Source organism: Lampetra planeri, chromosome 19 (assembly GCF_965212315.1).
Source record: "Lampetra planeri chromosome 19, kcLamPlan1.2.h2, whole genome shotgun sequence".
In the NCBI taxonomy this organism is placed as follows: domain Eukaryota; kingdom Metazoa; phylum Chordata; class Hyperoartia; order Petromyzontiformes; family Petromyzontidae; genus Lampetra; species Lampetra planeri.
Window position 1 is genome coordinate 10,490,970 of NC_136125.1, and position 16,856 is coordinate 10,507,825.

At 49.1% G+C, this 16,856-nt stretch overlaps 1 protein-coding gene across 1 annotated transcript in view; it reads left to right on the forward strand.

Moving 5' to 3' along the window:
- The first annotated feature begins 1,131 nt into the window (after nucleotides 1-1,131).
- Nucleotides 1,132-16,856, forward strand: part of FLT1 (fms related receptor tyrosine kinase 1) — an 80,853-nt gene continuing 65,128 nt past the window's right edge. The window contains exons 1-2 of the mRNA XM_078602977.1: nucleotides 1,132-1,766; nucleotides 16,693-16,774. Coding sequence (XP_078459103.1) covers nucleotides 1,694-1,766; nucleotides 16,693-16,774 — 155 coding nt within the window. The 5' untranslated portion in view covers nucleotides 1,132-1,693. The remainder of the gene's footprint in view (nucleotides 1,767-16,692; nucleotides 16,775-16,856) is intronic.

The following is a 16,856-nucleotide window of genomic DNA, read 5'->3' on the forward strand; positions in this document are numbered from 1 at the left end:
CACCTGGGGAGGGGGGCAGATATTTGTGACGACGTGTGACGAGGGGGTTGAGAAATGTGACGTCACATCAAAATGCGCAACTTTAAATAAATATAGACAACACGTTCTACTTAATTAAATTGACTTTTTAATACTTGTATTCTCCTACAACATCAGATTGCAGCGCCACATTAAATACGAACTACAATGACAATTGTTTATAGCGATTTGAAGCATGTTTTTACTTGGGGGGGGGGGGGCAGAGCTTTGTGACGTCATATTTGTGGGGGTCTGACTTTTTGTGACGCCCTGTGACGAGGGGAGGGGGGGGTAAAAAAATCGTCCAAAATCGCGTGACGTCATTTATGAACGGCCTCTAACTTAAGTAAGCACTTCGCTGTGTGCTCATCTCCATCGTGAACAAGACAACAACAATGCTGCAAAAAAATATTTGGGATAATCGCTTGCTGTTACGTTTTAAACAAATTCGAGTATATCCGTCCGTGAATTTGTCACAAGTACACGGCACTCCCATGTGTGGCAATGTTGGCGATTTCCATCAATGCATTTGCTATGTAAATAACCCAGAGCGAAATCTACGTTTGCAATCGATAGGGAACCGCTATACCACTTGCGCCGATTCAATTAACGCTGTGACCTGACCTTGTTGAAGTCCACGTCATCATCAGCATGCTTCATCACACTCCTTCTCATCATAACTACCCTAATTCCTACGTGTCTTCATCACCATTGTAGCAGCCATCAGCAACATCATCTCCCCTCCCCCTCCGCCTCCTCGTAGTCAGAACCATTGTCCTTCTTATCGTCGTTAGAAGCCTCACCATCATTGCCACCACCAATCCCTCCTCCTCCATCACCACCACCACCACCACGAATCATGCATCATGCACGCACCGCCTCTCACACATCGCGCTGTATGACCGTGTGAGTGAGTATACGCCTTGGGTGTGCCCGGAGGGAAGGGGGGGGGGTATGGGGGGGGGGCTCTCTGGCTCTCCGCTACGGGAGGAGGAGGAGGAAGGGGGGGTCTGTGCCGAGACGCTCTGGCAGCCCGGCGGAGGCTCGATTGGTTGCTGAGCGCGGTGCGCAGTAGGGGGGAGGCGGAGCGGCGTGGCGGTGAAAATCGTCGGGCGGAGAGACTCTGAGCGCATTGCTCGGTGGACGCCCTCGCATCCACCACCCCTCGGGGATCATCGCTCTCCCCTCCTCCCTCCCCACCCTCGACTACCCAGCCCAACTTGCTGCGCTACTAACCCCCCCCCCCCGCTTCCTCCGGCGGCTACCGCCGCACGGGAACCTGCCGAGGGAGGCAGCGTCCTGGTTGCCCCCCGTTGTCATCTCGTTGCGAGCACCGCGCGTGTAACCAGTGCAATACCTCCTTCCTTCCCTCCCTCGCCTCGTCTTCTCCGCCTTGTGTGTGTGCGCGTATCGCCATCGTCCCCTCGTGCCGCTCTCGAACATCGATCAGCTCAAGAGAAGTTCCAGCCACCGGAGCTCGCGGAGGAGCCACGCGGAGCCGCCCGTCTCTCTGTCTCTGCCTGTCTCTCTGTCTGTCTCTCTCTCTGTCTGTCCGTCTCTCTGTCTGTCTCTCTCTCTGTCTCTCTCTGTCTGTCTCTCTGTCTGTCTCTCTCTGTCTCTCTCTGTCACTCTCTCTGTCTCTCTCTCTGTCTCCTCTCTCCACCGTCTCGCGAGGATGGAGTCGCGCCGCTCCACCGGCGTTGGCGCGTCGCTCCGGCTGTTCGCGCTGCTCGCGATGTGCGAAGCAGGTGAGTGGCGAGCGAGCGGTGTGCGGAGCGGGTGAGTGGCGAGCGAGCGGTGTGCGGAGCGGGTGAGTGGCGAGCGAGCGGTGTGCGGAGCGGGTGAGTGGCGAGCGAGCGGTGTGCGGAGCGGGTGAGTGGCGAGCGAGCGGTGTGCGGAGCGGGTGAGTGGCAAGCGAGCGGTGGGTCGCAGCTCGAGTGAATGAGAACAATCTGGAGACGCGTTGGTCACCATTCGGGGGGGGGGGTCCGTCTCACCGCGGTAGTGGCCTCACCTGGACGCTTCGCTCGCTCGCGCTGGGTTTGAATAGACGTCAATGTCACGGTGCCGTGGTGAGCGCTGGCATCGACCGACGGAGATTGTCGATTTCCCTTGGAGTGACGAATCTGACGAATGCCAGCTTTCGAATCCGTGTTCATGGATGCAATGTGATTTCGTCTTCTTGTGTAGCTCCTGCATGGCATTAGCGGAATTCGTCTGCGGTTTGCATTTTACACGGTTATGTAAATTGAGTGTCAATGAGAGTCATTCAGAGCTCGTATGTCAATCCACTGTTGCCTGAAGGTATCCCTCCCCTCCGTGTCGGGATAGTTCGCCACTGACGTTATCCGTGGCCGAGAATCAAACTCAGATGGTCGGGGTTAGGGCGCGGTCATGGTTTTCGCGTACGGCATTCGTGGGTCCGTGACGTCGGCACGTAACATCGGTTTGAGATGATGTGTGATGTACAGCGCTCTGGTGTATGGAGCGCTACATCAAAGCACACATCGATGTCAGTGAAACGCGTGTAACCGCGTGTGGATATATCACGGCATTGGCACTTATTGTATCATACAAAGCACCGGGGTCAATTGGTGATCGCACCGCGTTCTGAATCCAGGCAGCACGAGTTCAAATCCCAGCCAGGGCGTACATGAGCGGCGAGTCAAAGCGCATGAGCTCCCGTTCACTCCACCTTCAGCTGGTGGTGAAGTATGGTCACACAACCCCCCACGACCACCGACAAGGCGCCGAAAGGGCATTTTGTCCGCTGCGGCAGTGTATCGACAAATATCTGAAACCTAGTATTGTTATCAGTAGTAGTATTACTCTAAGGGAGTGTGTTCTTAACCTTTGCTGGAGCCGTTGCACCCCTTTGGTTCTGAATCGTAAAAAAAAAAAATATGCACAATGTTAATAAACACGTGGGATTTGATGAAACAAAGTAGTTGTACGGGCATGCCCCGTGCTTAATTTGCGTATCGATGATTCACCTTCTAAACAAATCTGTCCGTGTCTCGCACCCACAAAGGGTGCAGCGTGCACCCCAGGTTAAGAACCGCCGCTCTAAGTTACATGACTGCGAACCAATACACCTCTTCAGAGCAGTAGCTGAACGGAAAAGAGAATCGAGTTCTGAAAGCGTTTCAGCTATTATTTTGCTGCACAATAACCGCGTCTCGTACGCAGCCTGGTGACACGGTGCGGCCCAGCCAATCGTAAATGATAACTTTGTGCCTGGGGGGCTAATCGTGAGTGAAATGAACACGAACCGCTCGTGTGTGAAGGCGGCGGTGGTGGTGATGTTGGTGGGCGGGAGGCGATGGCGTCGCGTTAAATGGGAAAAACGTCGCAGCCAAGTAGCTTCGAGGCTGAGCTTCGCGCTTTTGCCCTGGCCGTCTGCTTCCTATGGGAGAGGCGCGTTCGCTCGCGAAATGTACGGCCCATTGTCAATCCTCCGCCGGGCGAAGTGTCTCCCTCGGCCGCGTGGGTTATGAAGGTTTTCTCGAGTAAACTTCTTCTCGAAGGCCGGGATGGGCTGAGATGTCATTCACCATAGATGTTAGCCGTGGCGAGGGAATCAAACTGAGTTTCGCTGGAATCCATGACACGAACGCGGTGCTCTGATCATTGCGCAACCGCTCCGCCGGTGGAACCTATCCAAGGCGACACATCAACAGAGGGCAGTTTGTATTTTTATTTTGTCTGGCGTTCGAAATGAGAAAGCAGCGTGGCTCGAATTGTGTTTAAAAATGTTGTGAGCTATTCCCCGGAATCCGGGGACAGGAGCTGAGTGGAGTCGTACGCTTGTTCCTCCAGAGTGCTAGAATATGCTGATAGCTCAGAAGGCTTTAACTGCTACTATAAAACATAGTTTAGTTGTATATGTTTTTTTAAAGTGATGTGATCACTTTTCCTATACTTTGCACTGCTATCGCGTTTCTTGAATTGTTTGTTGTAACGTTCTGACCCGCCCCTACTGGACAATCTGTGATATAAAAAAGAGCTTTGTAGCTCATCGGATTCCTCCACTATAAATAAATATTCTGATTCTGATGAGCGCCTATGCGCATCGGGCAGCCATCAGTGATACGTGCCTGTTGGATTGCAGCTCACAGCCTGCACAGACGACTGTCGCACAAGAGACCGTGCCAATTACGAGGATGCATTCCCCCCGCCTGCCCGCCCGCCGCACGCTCCCATGAGTGTCCCTTCGCTTGCGCGCCTCTCGTCAGACGCCTTGCGACCCCTAGGCGAGAGAATCGCGGATGACTTTACGCACCACGCGCTCCAGCTGTTGTGGAGGCTCAGAGCAGAGGGACTCGTTGTGACGACTGCTTTCGCGCGACTTCTGCGATCACCACTGGGCGGATTTGTCCACGCGAATCTGCGTCGGATGCTGCGCGCCTTGTGATGGTTAAACACACAGCCCACTCACCCACCCCCTGCAAACCAAACTGAGCTCGCCCGCTCGATGCCCCCTCCCGGCACGCACGTTTAAACAATGTGGCAAGTGCCTTTAAACGCCCCGCGCCTGCATGCCGACAGCACCCGTCCCGTCCTTCCCGAGCCTCTGCTGTGTCCAGCCATGGAGCAGTGCAAATGTGTTCGCTACTCCCAAGTTAGCCGGTCGGCAGGTCACGTGCAGCGGGGGTTAAGTGTGGTGGGTACTGCCACAGTAGGACATCTCTCGCCAACGTGGAGCGCAGTGGTAGCGAAATGTCAAATATCTTCTTGGTTCTTTCGGTAAAGTCACGTAGAAGGGAAATAATAAAAGAATAAAAATAAAACATAATAAAATGTGATAATTATTTTATTCTGTTTTATTTTTATTATTTTATTATTTCCCTTCTACGTGACTTTACCGAAAGAACCAAGAAGATGAATCCCTGCAGTCACGAAAGCTTTAAATCGAAATGTAAATGTCAAATACTTCGCGGGGTATACGGGAGGGTCGTGGGTTCTATCCCGACCCCTGACGTCTGCTGCATATTTGGAGTTTGCGTGTTCTTCTCGTGGTCGCGTGGATTTTTCTCTGGGTCCTCCGGGTTCTCCCCCTCCACACACACATTTAGAAACGAATGGTCCCTGAATGTGCACTGGGCGTCCAATATCACTGCGGGAGAGACAAAGGTGGTCGTTCTGATGGAGGCCCTTTCGTCAGCAGTGGCACGAACAATCAATCTTGGAGGATGGTGAGGGCTGCACCTCTACCGTGCAGCTAAAATTCGACAATCCTCGCTTTTGTTGTGACTATCAGGTTCCTTATTTGCATGTGATTAATCATATACAGAGGTATGACTAGGAACGGTGTACGTGCTTACAAGGTTGATAAGTTCGCGAATCACCACATCGCAATCCAGTCGAGCATTTTTTTTGTAGAGAATTGCAGCCTCCCCCCCACCTCCTTTGGTAAGGCACTGCTGGATGTAGCGCTAGGCCACGCTGTGTCTGTAATGCAGTGCCGGTGAAGATGTTGTTATAAAGGGGCCCTAAAAAAAACACGTAAATATTAAAACACACAACATTTTCAACTTGCCATGTAAACTAATTGTATTTTTTTCATTTGATGTACAGCCAGATAATACGACAAATCGCTAACCTTAAACGCCCAGTCGTTCATAAAAGTTGAAGGCGGTATAGTACTATAGTAATAGAGCAAGTGCAGAATCGCCGAATCGGAATTGATAGTTTGAAAGCATTTAGCGCGGGGCCCTTGAAAGTGCGGGGCCAGTAGCTACTACACATGTAGTAGCTAAATTTCGATTTAAAGCTTTCGTGACTGCAGGGATTCATCTTCTTGGTTCTTTCGGTAAAGTCACGTAGAAGGGAAGTAATAAAATAATAAAAATAAAACAGCATCCGTCTTCAGGTGAAGACGGCTGCTTGCGTTGTAGCCGAAACGTCGTGAGAATTATTTTATTTTATTATGTTTTATTTTTATTATTTTATTACTTCCCTTCTACGTGACTTTACCGAAAGAACCAAGAAGATGTAGTAGCTACTTTTGCTACTAGGACAATCCGGCACTGCTGTAATGGTGTGGGGGTGTTGTTTGACCATACTTTACCACAGTAGTCAGCGTGCATTGGCGGAGCTGGCTTACTTCAGGAGAAGCGTCATCATTCCGCATGAAGTCGACGGCCTGCGTGGGTGGGCCCTGCTCTCTCTCATCGTGCACCACGAGTCATCCCGTTCAGTCGCGACAGCGACGGAGCAAAGGGTAGACCAGGAACACGCGCGAATGTGAGCGCAGACCTTTTAGTAATCCACTGCTGGATGAGACCCTCCTCCCCCCCCTGCTGAGCGGGCCTTTGTAGATATTTGAACATACTTCACCGCACTGACCGGCGTGGGTTTGCGATGGCAAGCAATGGAGAGAGGGCATCGCCGTGGAAGCATATGTGTACAGTACGACCGTGGGATATTTTTTGCTGCTCGTCCCAACAACGTGGCCTCGCAACCCCTATATGACAACATGTGCCTATGGCAGGTCACCGACCGCGAGCGCTATCCAACCCAGGCTCAAACCCCTGCTTGGCTTCCCAAATCTGTCTAAGAACGGGGCGCGCATTGCGCATGATGAGCTGACACGCGCCTCGCAATTCCGCGCAGGTAGAGGAGCGACGGTGATACGCACGGTAAAGGTGTAGCCCTGAATTTACGGTAGTGGTGCTTAAAGGATGATTCACTTGCAGGGGGGGGGGGCACAGCGGGGGGGGGGGGGAAGGATTCATAAGGAGCGGCTGAGTGCTGCCGTGGACTGAAATGATTCGGCACAGCGGCAGTGAAGCACTCGGCGCTGAGGGAGCGGCACGTGCCCGGCGCTTTCATCCCGGGAGTTCGATTTTTTTTTGTTAGTTCTTAGCCTCGGAGGGTCAACGTTGCCAACAATACAAATGAGCCGCGCGCACTCCGAGAGGAGGCGGCGGTGGTAGACGACGACGACGAGGAGGAGGCAACTGCCAAAGGTCATGGAAAGCTAAAGAGCGGAACCCTTAAGTCGACACGTGCGCTGCTCTCGAGCTTAGAGGCAAAGGACAAGTGTAAGGGGCTGTCTCGAATCGTCAGCCGTGGTCAATCAACTGCTGGATGAAAGTCTTCCCCGAGCAGCCTCCACGCCTCTGATCGCCGTCATGCGATTTTAGTAATCCACCGGTTGGGGCTACTTACGCACGCGCTGATTTCATTGCTTCATCTTTACGGTCAGCGCACGCGTGTGTGTACGCAGTGTTACATGTGCTCACCTATTAGCCGCCCCAAACCCTCAAATGATTCCAAACATCGCGTAGTAATCGGGGTGTGATGGGGAGTGAAGCCGTGGCGCAGTGGGTAGCGCAATGCGCCACTAACCCCGCACACCGAGTTCGATTCCCGGCTTCATCTGCCATCTGTGGCAAGCGATGTGTGAATCGGTCCTGGGCCTCCCACTTCACTAAGCCGCACTCACCAGCGTGGTGAAGTATGGTCAGTACATACCTTTGACTGACGCGGCACAGAGAGGCCTTGATCCAGCAGTCGATTGACAAAGGGAGACACATTTATATTTGTTTATTACTTTTAGATTCATGCCCCCTCCAAATGTAATTCATTGTCGCTATTTTTGGGTCACAATTAGAATCAATAATCGATTTTTCAAAAACCCCCCCAAAAAACCTATGGTGAATGAGAATAGGTTTTCCCCTTTTTTCTGGCAACAAAACAGGTGTTGAGATGTTACACCACCAAACTGAAACCTTTTACAAGGAATCATGTCTGCATTAACCACAATACTTGTGGTCAGAATGCAAACAAAAAACGTACTCTGATAATAGATGCATTGTCTTTGAAACTGATTGGTCCACACCAGAGACAGCTTTCTTTTGAGTCTCGTCTCAAAACGGCGAATGTAGCGGCGTGAAGTGGCTGGGCACGTGCACCATCACGCTTGATTCGACCTGTAAGTAATCGATGCATTCATGATTGGGCACCCGTACTGAATTTTCTTTCCCAGCCCTTGCACAGCATGTGGTCAAGGCGAGTGCGTCTGTGCGGTTGTGATAGGAGAGAGCGCTGCGAGAAAACCACAAATATCCTCACACAGCCCACGCTCTAATCAGGGTCAGACACCGACATTTCCCAGACCGCGTGTTGAAGTTATATCGCAATAGGAATTGCAATACACTGCTGCAGAGCCCCCTTTGTCATTCCGCTGCTGCATCAATGCCTCCCCACGCCGTCGTTGGGATTGCTGTGTCCATGCTTCACGGCACTAGTTAGTTGTGGGTCGGTGAAGGATGTGGCAGGAACGGTTCAGTGCATCACTCGTCACTTGTTTCAGCCGCGGTTGGGAATCACACTCAGGTCGTCGGGGTCTATAGCACAGTGCGCTAACCATTGCCCCGGATAGGCCAAGTAAGTAACTTAACCTAGGTTAAGTGAGTGACTCAGGATCTTTATTTATCAACCTGTGTATGGTGATATAGCATTCATCATCGTCGCCTAAATCTCACTAAAAAGGGACCGATTTGGTGATTTGTTACGCTGAATCAAATCTTCGAAATCGCAAACCAGAAAAACAAACCGACCTATCACAAGTGCATGCAGAGGATTCTATGAATTTCGTGGAAGGAAAGGGTAAAAAAAAAACTCGTGGATGTTCGGTATAAAGCGTGACAAGAAAGCGTTTAGAGGTAATCGGGGAAAAGGTGGCTCCTGCAGTGGGAAGACGTGTGCAGTGCAGGTCCTATGTACGTGCGTAATTTGCATTTTTTTCGCACCGTACACTTAGTTATCCGCGCAAATCGAAGGTGCCGAGACTGGATAAACGTGCCGGTGATGAGACTGTGAAGCGTGGCTCCTGCAGGAGGTGTTGACTTTGCGACACCGCAGTGCTAACGACGACACGATGAGATCGAGGCTCGGAAATCGTGGAGTCGACTTCACGTCAATAATTATAAGATGCGGCAGAAGGAAGGAAGTGACGGCTGGTTTGTGGTGGTATGAACGCGAATTCGTAGCATTTTGATCGTGAATTAAAAGTCGACACCCATGACGTCCTATGTAATTTGGAACGGAGTATTTGCGTAGGATCAGAGATGCCGCGTGTTTGGTCGCCTGAACGCCCACTCCACGCGTGTCTCTTGCCTCATGTTTGAACAGGGCCTACGTGCCCCTAAGAGCGTACACACACGGTTGATTGTTGGTAGAGGGGACCATAGCAGCTGACAAGTGCGTGGCTGGGAGTGGTTAAAAGGGATCTTTCCGCTTGGGAAGATGCGTGCCCTGGGATATTCCACCAGGGCATCCGATCCTGGAAACGAGAGGTTAACTGGTTAATTGTTTTGGTGTGTGCGCGCCGTCTGCCTGATGGCCGTATGCACGAACGCACGTGCGTGTTATTAAGCAAATGTTCGTAGGCATCTATTCAGGCCAGCGTGGTGTGGCTCACTAACAGTACTTGCCTCGTCTTGTGTGCCTAACTAAACGCTCGTTGTGTGCGTTGATGCCTAGTGGGAAGAGGTAGCACATATCACTACGACAGTGAACTTGGGGCGATGTTAGCAACCTCGCCTGGTATACAGGAGGTCGTGGGTCCGATCTCGACGCTGTTGTCTGTATATTTGGAGTTTGCGTGTCTCTCTACCCGTGGATTTTCCTCCGGGTCCTCTGGCTTGTCCCTCCACATTTAGAATCAACGTGCCTTTAACACAATTTGGCTGCTATACATTTCCACACGACGATAAGCCACTTCTGTAAGCTATCATTTGTGGCCAGGTCGCTTCTGGAAAAAAAATCGTTCAGTTGCAGCCCATGTTTTGTGCCTGGTCATGCTTGACAGGCGATGGCGAATGGTCTCTCAATGTGCACCGGGCCATCCCTCCTAGGAGGACTCAGCCTAAAATGAGTACCTGCTGCGTTTCAGCCAATACCACAGTGGGAGAGACAAAGGTGCTCGGCAGTGGTCGGTGCTTGCCACATTGATTCACTTGTGTGCAAGAGCGTCGGTCGTTCATAGATGCTCGCTGACAACACACGTTCCGAACAGTGAATAGCCTATGTGTTTTAAACTTCTTTCGCACCGTACGTATCTTAAAACAAAAATCATACCTGTTGTGGGCGCATTGGTGCGCCGTGGATGCAGCAACAAAACGAATGCATTCGTAAATTATGGCATCAGACGAGAGAGTAACAGGCAGAGCTACAACAACAAAACGCAAGCCCCCTCCTTCCCGGCCCTAATTCGGTCTTTGTAGTTGGACCATTCCGGGGTTTGCCGAAGGGAAATGGACAGAGGTCGACAAGAAGCAGTCGTGGGGGCAACGCAAAGAAACTCCCAATTACACGGGGCATTCCAATTACACGGGGCGGTAGGGTTGGGGGGTGGGGGGGATTGGGCGTTTGAAGTGGCGGCGATGGCGGAGGGCCGAGATAACCCATCGGTGAGTCACATGTGGCACCGGTAGATCCTCTCGCACGCGAGCGATGCTTCTCACAGTAGGCGGGACGCGAGGCTGGTCGCACTTTCGCCCCCACGCCACCACCCCGTTCATGAATTCGACTCGCTCTGAAGTGTCTTGGAAAGTAACCGTTGCTCTCATCGTCATGATCATGATTACCGTCAGTGTTAGTTCATGGTCGGCGGAGAGTTACTTGAGATAATGGTGTATTCCGCATCATCAGTGGAGGTGTTTTACCTGGGATGGAGATCAGAAAAGTTGAAGAATTAAACTTTGGCGAAAGTGTGTGCGTGAGCGTGTGATGTGATCAGTGCGTAAACATCGCCACTGGGGAGACAAAGGCGGCCGGGCGTGGTGCTGGCCACCCACCCCCTCGTGTGCCGTGCTGGCCTTCTTACGTACTCGCTAACAGCACTTGCCCCAACAGTCTGTAAAGGTTACATGGGGGGTCTTTGTGTTTGGTGTTAGCACGCAGAAAGCTGGCGAAGCGGTTAACATACTCATCCAGTTGGCAATCTAACGCTCCTATATGTTTCATCGGCCTAAATTGATTACTCCCTGAAGTACGGTCGAACAATAATTAGGGAGACAAAGGCGACCAGGTTATGCGTGGTGATGGCCACGCCACCCTATGCTTTTGAATGCTGTGCCGGTCTGAATAAGTGCTCATTAACAGCACACGCGCCAAGAGAGAGAGTGTGCGTGCGTGTGTGATTAAATCACTGGCAAGCGATATGGAAGTAAAGTAAACTCTCCTGACAGATGGAGATGAGTGGGGTGAAATCAGGCGAGTTAAAATAAAGAAATTCAAGCGATGTCACTCTGACGTGGTTCATGCTCCCATCGCTCAACTTACGCAGGATAAAATCACGGGGGGCTCTCTCTTAGATGGTGGGTCCACGTCAAAGGCGTGCATTAGTGTGTGCCTCCTGGAGAAGAAAAACAAATTAACCCGTAAAAACAAAGTTTTTCACTATAAATCCTTTATATACGTGGCATCGGTTTTATTTTATTATTCATTTCTGTTTTTCTTGAGTAAGAGTTTCATTTTTATGACATTGGTATTTTAAATAAAATATGAAATTTTTTTTTCCTAAAAAGTGGAACATTTTGGAAAAAAATTTTCACGAAAATAAATTGTCACGCACAACGAGTCTGTGTGCAAAATGTCAGCTCGATTGGATCACGGGAAGTGGGTTAAAAAACGACCGAAAGATTTGCACGGTCGTAAGCGCGCAAGCAAGCAAGTTAACTTAATATAAAGGATTTAAAAAAGAAGGCCACGTGGAGAAAATGAATGTCAGATAAAGGACCCAGAAGATGCATGGGCTGTGGTGTGAGGTGCTTGCCTCGAAGGACGGATTTACGGCTCCCATACGGACGCAGCCACTCTGCATCGGCGATCCATTCTCACAGCTCGTCTTCCTACGAAGCCGCCCACGCCTCAATGTGCAACTCCATACCTGCTGCAAGCCCCACAAATCAGCCGAGGGCGAATTAATTATCATTAAACTTTCTGAATCATTGTTGTACCGGTACTACATTTTTGTTTTCTTGAAATAAAAAAAGGACACAAAGATTCCCTGCTAGAGACATGCAGCCTGTTGGAGTGAGTGTTGTTAGCGAGCGCCCTACTAATGCTGGCACGGCATACGAGGGGTTGTGCTGTTAGAACCACGCCCTGTGGCTGGGAATCGAGCTGAGGGCGAGAGATTCAGTAGCACGGTGCAACTAACCACTGCGCCACCGTTTTCTGCCTTGAAAAAAATAAAACACAAACAACGCTTAGCCCCGGTTGGGTGGCCAAAATCCCAAAGTGTACAATTCACTCCCCGGCAGAAAAAAAATGAAAAACATGAATAAACTATAACAAATTCCCTCCCTTAGATTTGTCGTCGACTCCAACTAAGTGAAACACATTTAACAATGAAAGTTAATCTCTGCCCGCGATGCCACACACTATTTCTAATCTTTGTGAGCAGGAGACCTTGAGATAAAGGTGTAGCCCCGCAAATGCTTGCTCACGCCCCTGTTGCCGGAAGGGCCTCTGCCACTAGAAAGCTCCTGAGGGTATTTTGGCCTAATCTTCCACACTGGTCAGATGTTTTGGAAGAAGTGGGAGTATCCACACTACACTCCACCGACCACAACCTCCCGATCAACTTAGTCGGGGAGTTCCCACGCATCATGTTGGGTGGATAGAGGCGGTGGAGCGGCGGATGAGAGGGGATGTAACAACTTGCCTCATTGTTTCAACTGCCCCATTGTTTAAACCGCCCTATCGTTTTCAACTGCCACGCCTGGAGGTGGAGAGACGTTTACTACCTCGCCTGGTATACAGGAGGTCGTGGGTTCGATCCCGACCCAAACGACTGTATTTTTGGATTTCGATTTAAAGCTTTCGTGACTGCAGGGATTCATCTTCTTGGTTCTTTCGGTAAAGTCACGTAGAAGGGAAGTAATAAAATAATAATAATAAAAATAAAACATAATAAAATAAAATATATATTATTTTATTATGTTTTATTTTTATTATTTTATTACTTCCCTTCTACGTGACTTTACCGAAAGAACCAAGAAGATGTATATTTGGAGTTTGCGTGTCTCTCTCCCCGTGGTCAAGTGGATTTTTCTCCGGATCCTCCGGTTTTTCCCTCCACATTTAGAATCAACGTCACGCGTTTCGAGTACAATTTGGCTGCTATACATTTCCACGTGAATCGCCACTTCGTTGGGCTATCATTTGTGGCCAGGTAGCTTCAGAAAAAGAGCTGTATAGCTCAGTGGGCCTTACTTGGTAAAATAAAAAAGTTTAGTTGAGTCTGAGTTAGATTGCACGCTCATGTTGCACACTCGAAACGAAGGACGTGGGCAGGTGCTCCAAATCGAGGGCAAACACATAGATTGTGGCTAATCTGTAAGATGCAACAGCACGTGTGTCACACACAGCAATCTGCACCGAGTCGCCATTAACCACGTGACTGGTGTACACGTCCGATTAATCATTAAGCCTGCCAGCCCCCCCCCCCCACAGACCCAACTCAGTCATCACATGCTGGTGTACACACGTACACTGATGTACTGCACAGCACATAAGGACTTATTAAAAGAGTGGTCCATTCCTACTGTGCCACACCCAGCATGCTCACAATGACACCACGGCACCATCCCTTGAGATCACGGACACAAATGAACGGTGTAGCCATCTTCATCTCCCTCTTCTCTCCCAGCTTCATTTCTGATTCACCACTTCGTGATGCCAGCTCGTACCGGCAGCCGATCCACTCGAGTGTTTTGAAACGGAAATTAAAGTGCGTCATGGACATAAAATGCAGTCGCTGAAATCCCGAGTAGTTTTGCGTCGTTTTCATTGTTTATTCTATTATACTGTTCGGTATTTAATCATCTAATCCACTGAGTTGTTTTGCTTGTACGATGGTACTGTGTGTCTCGATACAGTAATGTAGATGGCTAGTCGCCTGATGAAATATAAAATGACAGGCTGTTGCACATGCTGTTGTTTTGTGAGTTCAAATGCTTAACGTTTAAAAGAAGAGTGCCATTTCATACACGCGTTCCGTACATGGCTGCAGATAAGTTTAAATCATTTGTCACGACTGCCAGTGGTGATTCGGATGTTTAAACAACCGAACTCATATCGCGGTGAATGGAGCAAGATTGAATGGCTGGAGTGGGTTTCACGCAAACCCATTAAGCACAAGATACATTAATAGGAAAAACTAATTATTACACAGGTGATAATGATGCATGTTGTGTGAGCTTAAGAATTGATTTCAATCCGATTCATCAATGAATTGCTACACCGCTAATGTGTGGCATGGGTCATCATTCACGGCTTATACAAAAGTTTGTATCCTTGGCACCTGTGTAAGAAAAACAACAATTTCCTGTCACGTAAGACGGCGTGGGATGTTCTCCATTTATGAAGGTGTTTCTTTTCGTGCCAAAGATTTAGAACAAGTTGTTGAAACCCTGGGGCAAGGTTCCTCCTCCGTGTTGATTCAGGACAAAGTTGAATTATAGGATGGTATCAGATTTCAGCCGTGGGTTGCCGAACGTCGCAATGTGATTTTAAAACACCTAGAAATTGTGATTCTAAATTTCCATAACAATAATAATAATAACAGCAAGAAACCATTGTAAATGATTTAAGTCAAGTAAATTAATAAAATATAACGTAATATTACAATTGAATAATTTCTCATGGAGTTTCATATTTTTTTCACATCACCTCCTAGACTGGAGTAAGCAACACGGTATCGAGATGTTAACTTCCTCTCCCGGTATACAGGGGGTAGTGGGTTCGATCCCGCCCCTGACGCCTGCTGTACATTTGGAGTTTGCGTGTCTCTCTCATCATCATCACGGTGACTAGGAGATGTTAACTACCTCGCCTGGTGTACAGGAGGTCGTGGGTTCGATCCCGACCCTGACGCCTGCTGCTGTACATTTGGAGTTTGCGTGTCTCTCTCCCCGTGGTCGTGCCAATTTTTCTTCGGGTACCTCCCGTTTTCCCCTCCACATTTAGAATCAACGTCACGCGTTTTGAGTATTTGACTGCTTCGTCGAGCTATCATTTGTGGCCAGGTCGCTCCTGAAATAGAGCTATATAGCTCAGTGGGCCTTACCTGGTAAAATAAAAATAAAATAGTTTTGTAATGGCAGCCACAGCTAGACGTGTACTGAAGGTGGTGTGCTGGGAGGCGATATATTTCCCGGGTCCTTCAACCAGGCAGACCCAGATGAAATGAAGCCCTACCCACAGCCATAGTTGGTGAAATAAAACACAAGCGAGAAACGTTTGTTCTGGAATGTTCCTATTTTTATAGGTGTTTGGTTATCACACCTCTACTGGCTTTATTACTGGTTTATTAACATTGAATTAAAAAAAAAATTTGGTATCGATATAAATATGTACATATCCGTTATTTAAACCATGCGAGATCCAACTAAAACCAAAATCAGCATACATCATATACATATTAACATTCAACAATGAACATTTAAAACCACCAGCAGCCACACCTTTTTACTAACGACACCGTGATTTAACAATGCAGAGTAATGCAGTATACACTTTAAAGAGTGCATGTGTTTCTGCAGAGATGCATCTTAGTCGTGTGGAGTATTTGTGCAATTAACTTAGCCAGCAGAGATGGATTCTGGGCCACGGCCAACATCAGTAGCGTGTGATATCTGAAACGGGTCCTGTTCCCATTGCTACCATCTCACACTGACCAGCGTGGTGAAGTATGGTCAAACAATCCCCATGACTGATATAGCTTGGGAAGGCCTTCATCCAGCAGTGGATTTACACAATGACCATATTGTGATTGTTTTACATTTAGACAGCGGCAGTGAATCTATCAACATGAGTGAAAACAAAATTGCCTGGTCCTTCTGTTACCACCTTACACTTTTTTGCATTGCAGTAATGGATTCTTGAATCTATCTGGGCGGAGCTTTGAGTGTTATCCCATTGAGTGTGATATCGTGGCCACGTGAAGGCAATGCAGGACTGGACTCAACAAAGCGCAGTCACAGAGAGAGAGAGACGCTCATTTCAGTTCACGTTAGACCCATTACTCCACAACCAGGCGAAGGCCCATTTAGATAAATAATTGGCCCATATTTATAAGGGAGACATATACAAGGGAACAACCAACGGTCACACAACACGTTAAACAAGATGCTGTTTTAAAACAGCATAATAATAATAGCTCATCCTTTGCCAATCCACAGCTTTGATGAAGTAATTCCCACACCATGCCTGTGACGTGGTTTTGTTTTTACCAGACTTCACGCTGATCGCTGAAGGTTGAAAACAAGTCTTGGTTTTGGGGTGTGCAGGACTGGTTTTGATTAACCAAACTCAGGCAATGGAACTCAGGTGGCTGGGTTCCTAGCGCAGCATGGGAGCCCCTGCACTTACACAACACAGCAGTGTTGCGTTAACAAGTTTTTACGACGGCGTTTTTTTTTGACGTGAAGGAGATGGACAGGGTTTGTTGAGCTTAAACAACTGCGGTTGGGGTGATGGCTCGCGTTGGTGGAATGGTCCCTCCCGGTGCCGATCCTGACCTCACGAACCCCACGTACGACACGCTGAGGCCCTCCTTGGACCGATTCCAACTATTTCACCCGTTCTTAATTCACTCCGAGATTCGCGCCTTTAATCTCCGCTTCTTTTGCACCCCTCTCTCTCTCTCAACAGCGCTGGTGGACTGCATTCTTCTGAGCGTCACATCTCCAGAACTTGTGATCGACGTCAACAAATCCCTCAACCTCACGTGCAGGTAAAAAAAAATCACCCCGTCGCGTTCCCTTTCCCGTTAATGACAAACACAACGATCCCCCGTATAGCATCGACATCAAACT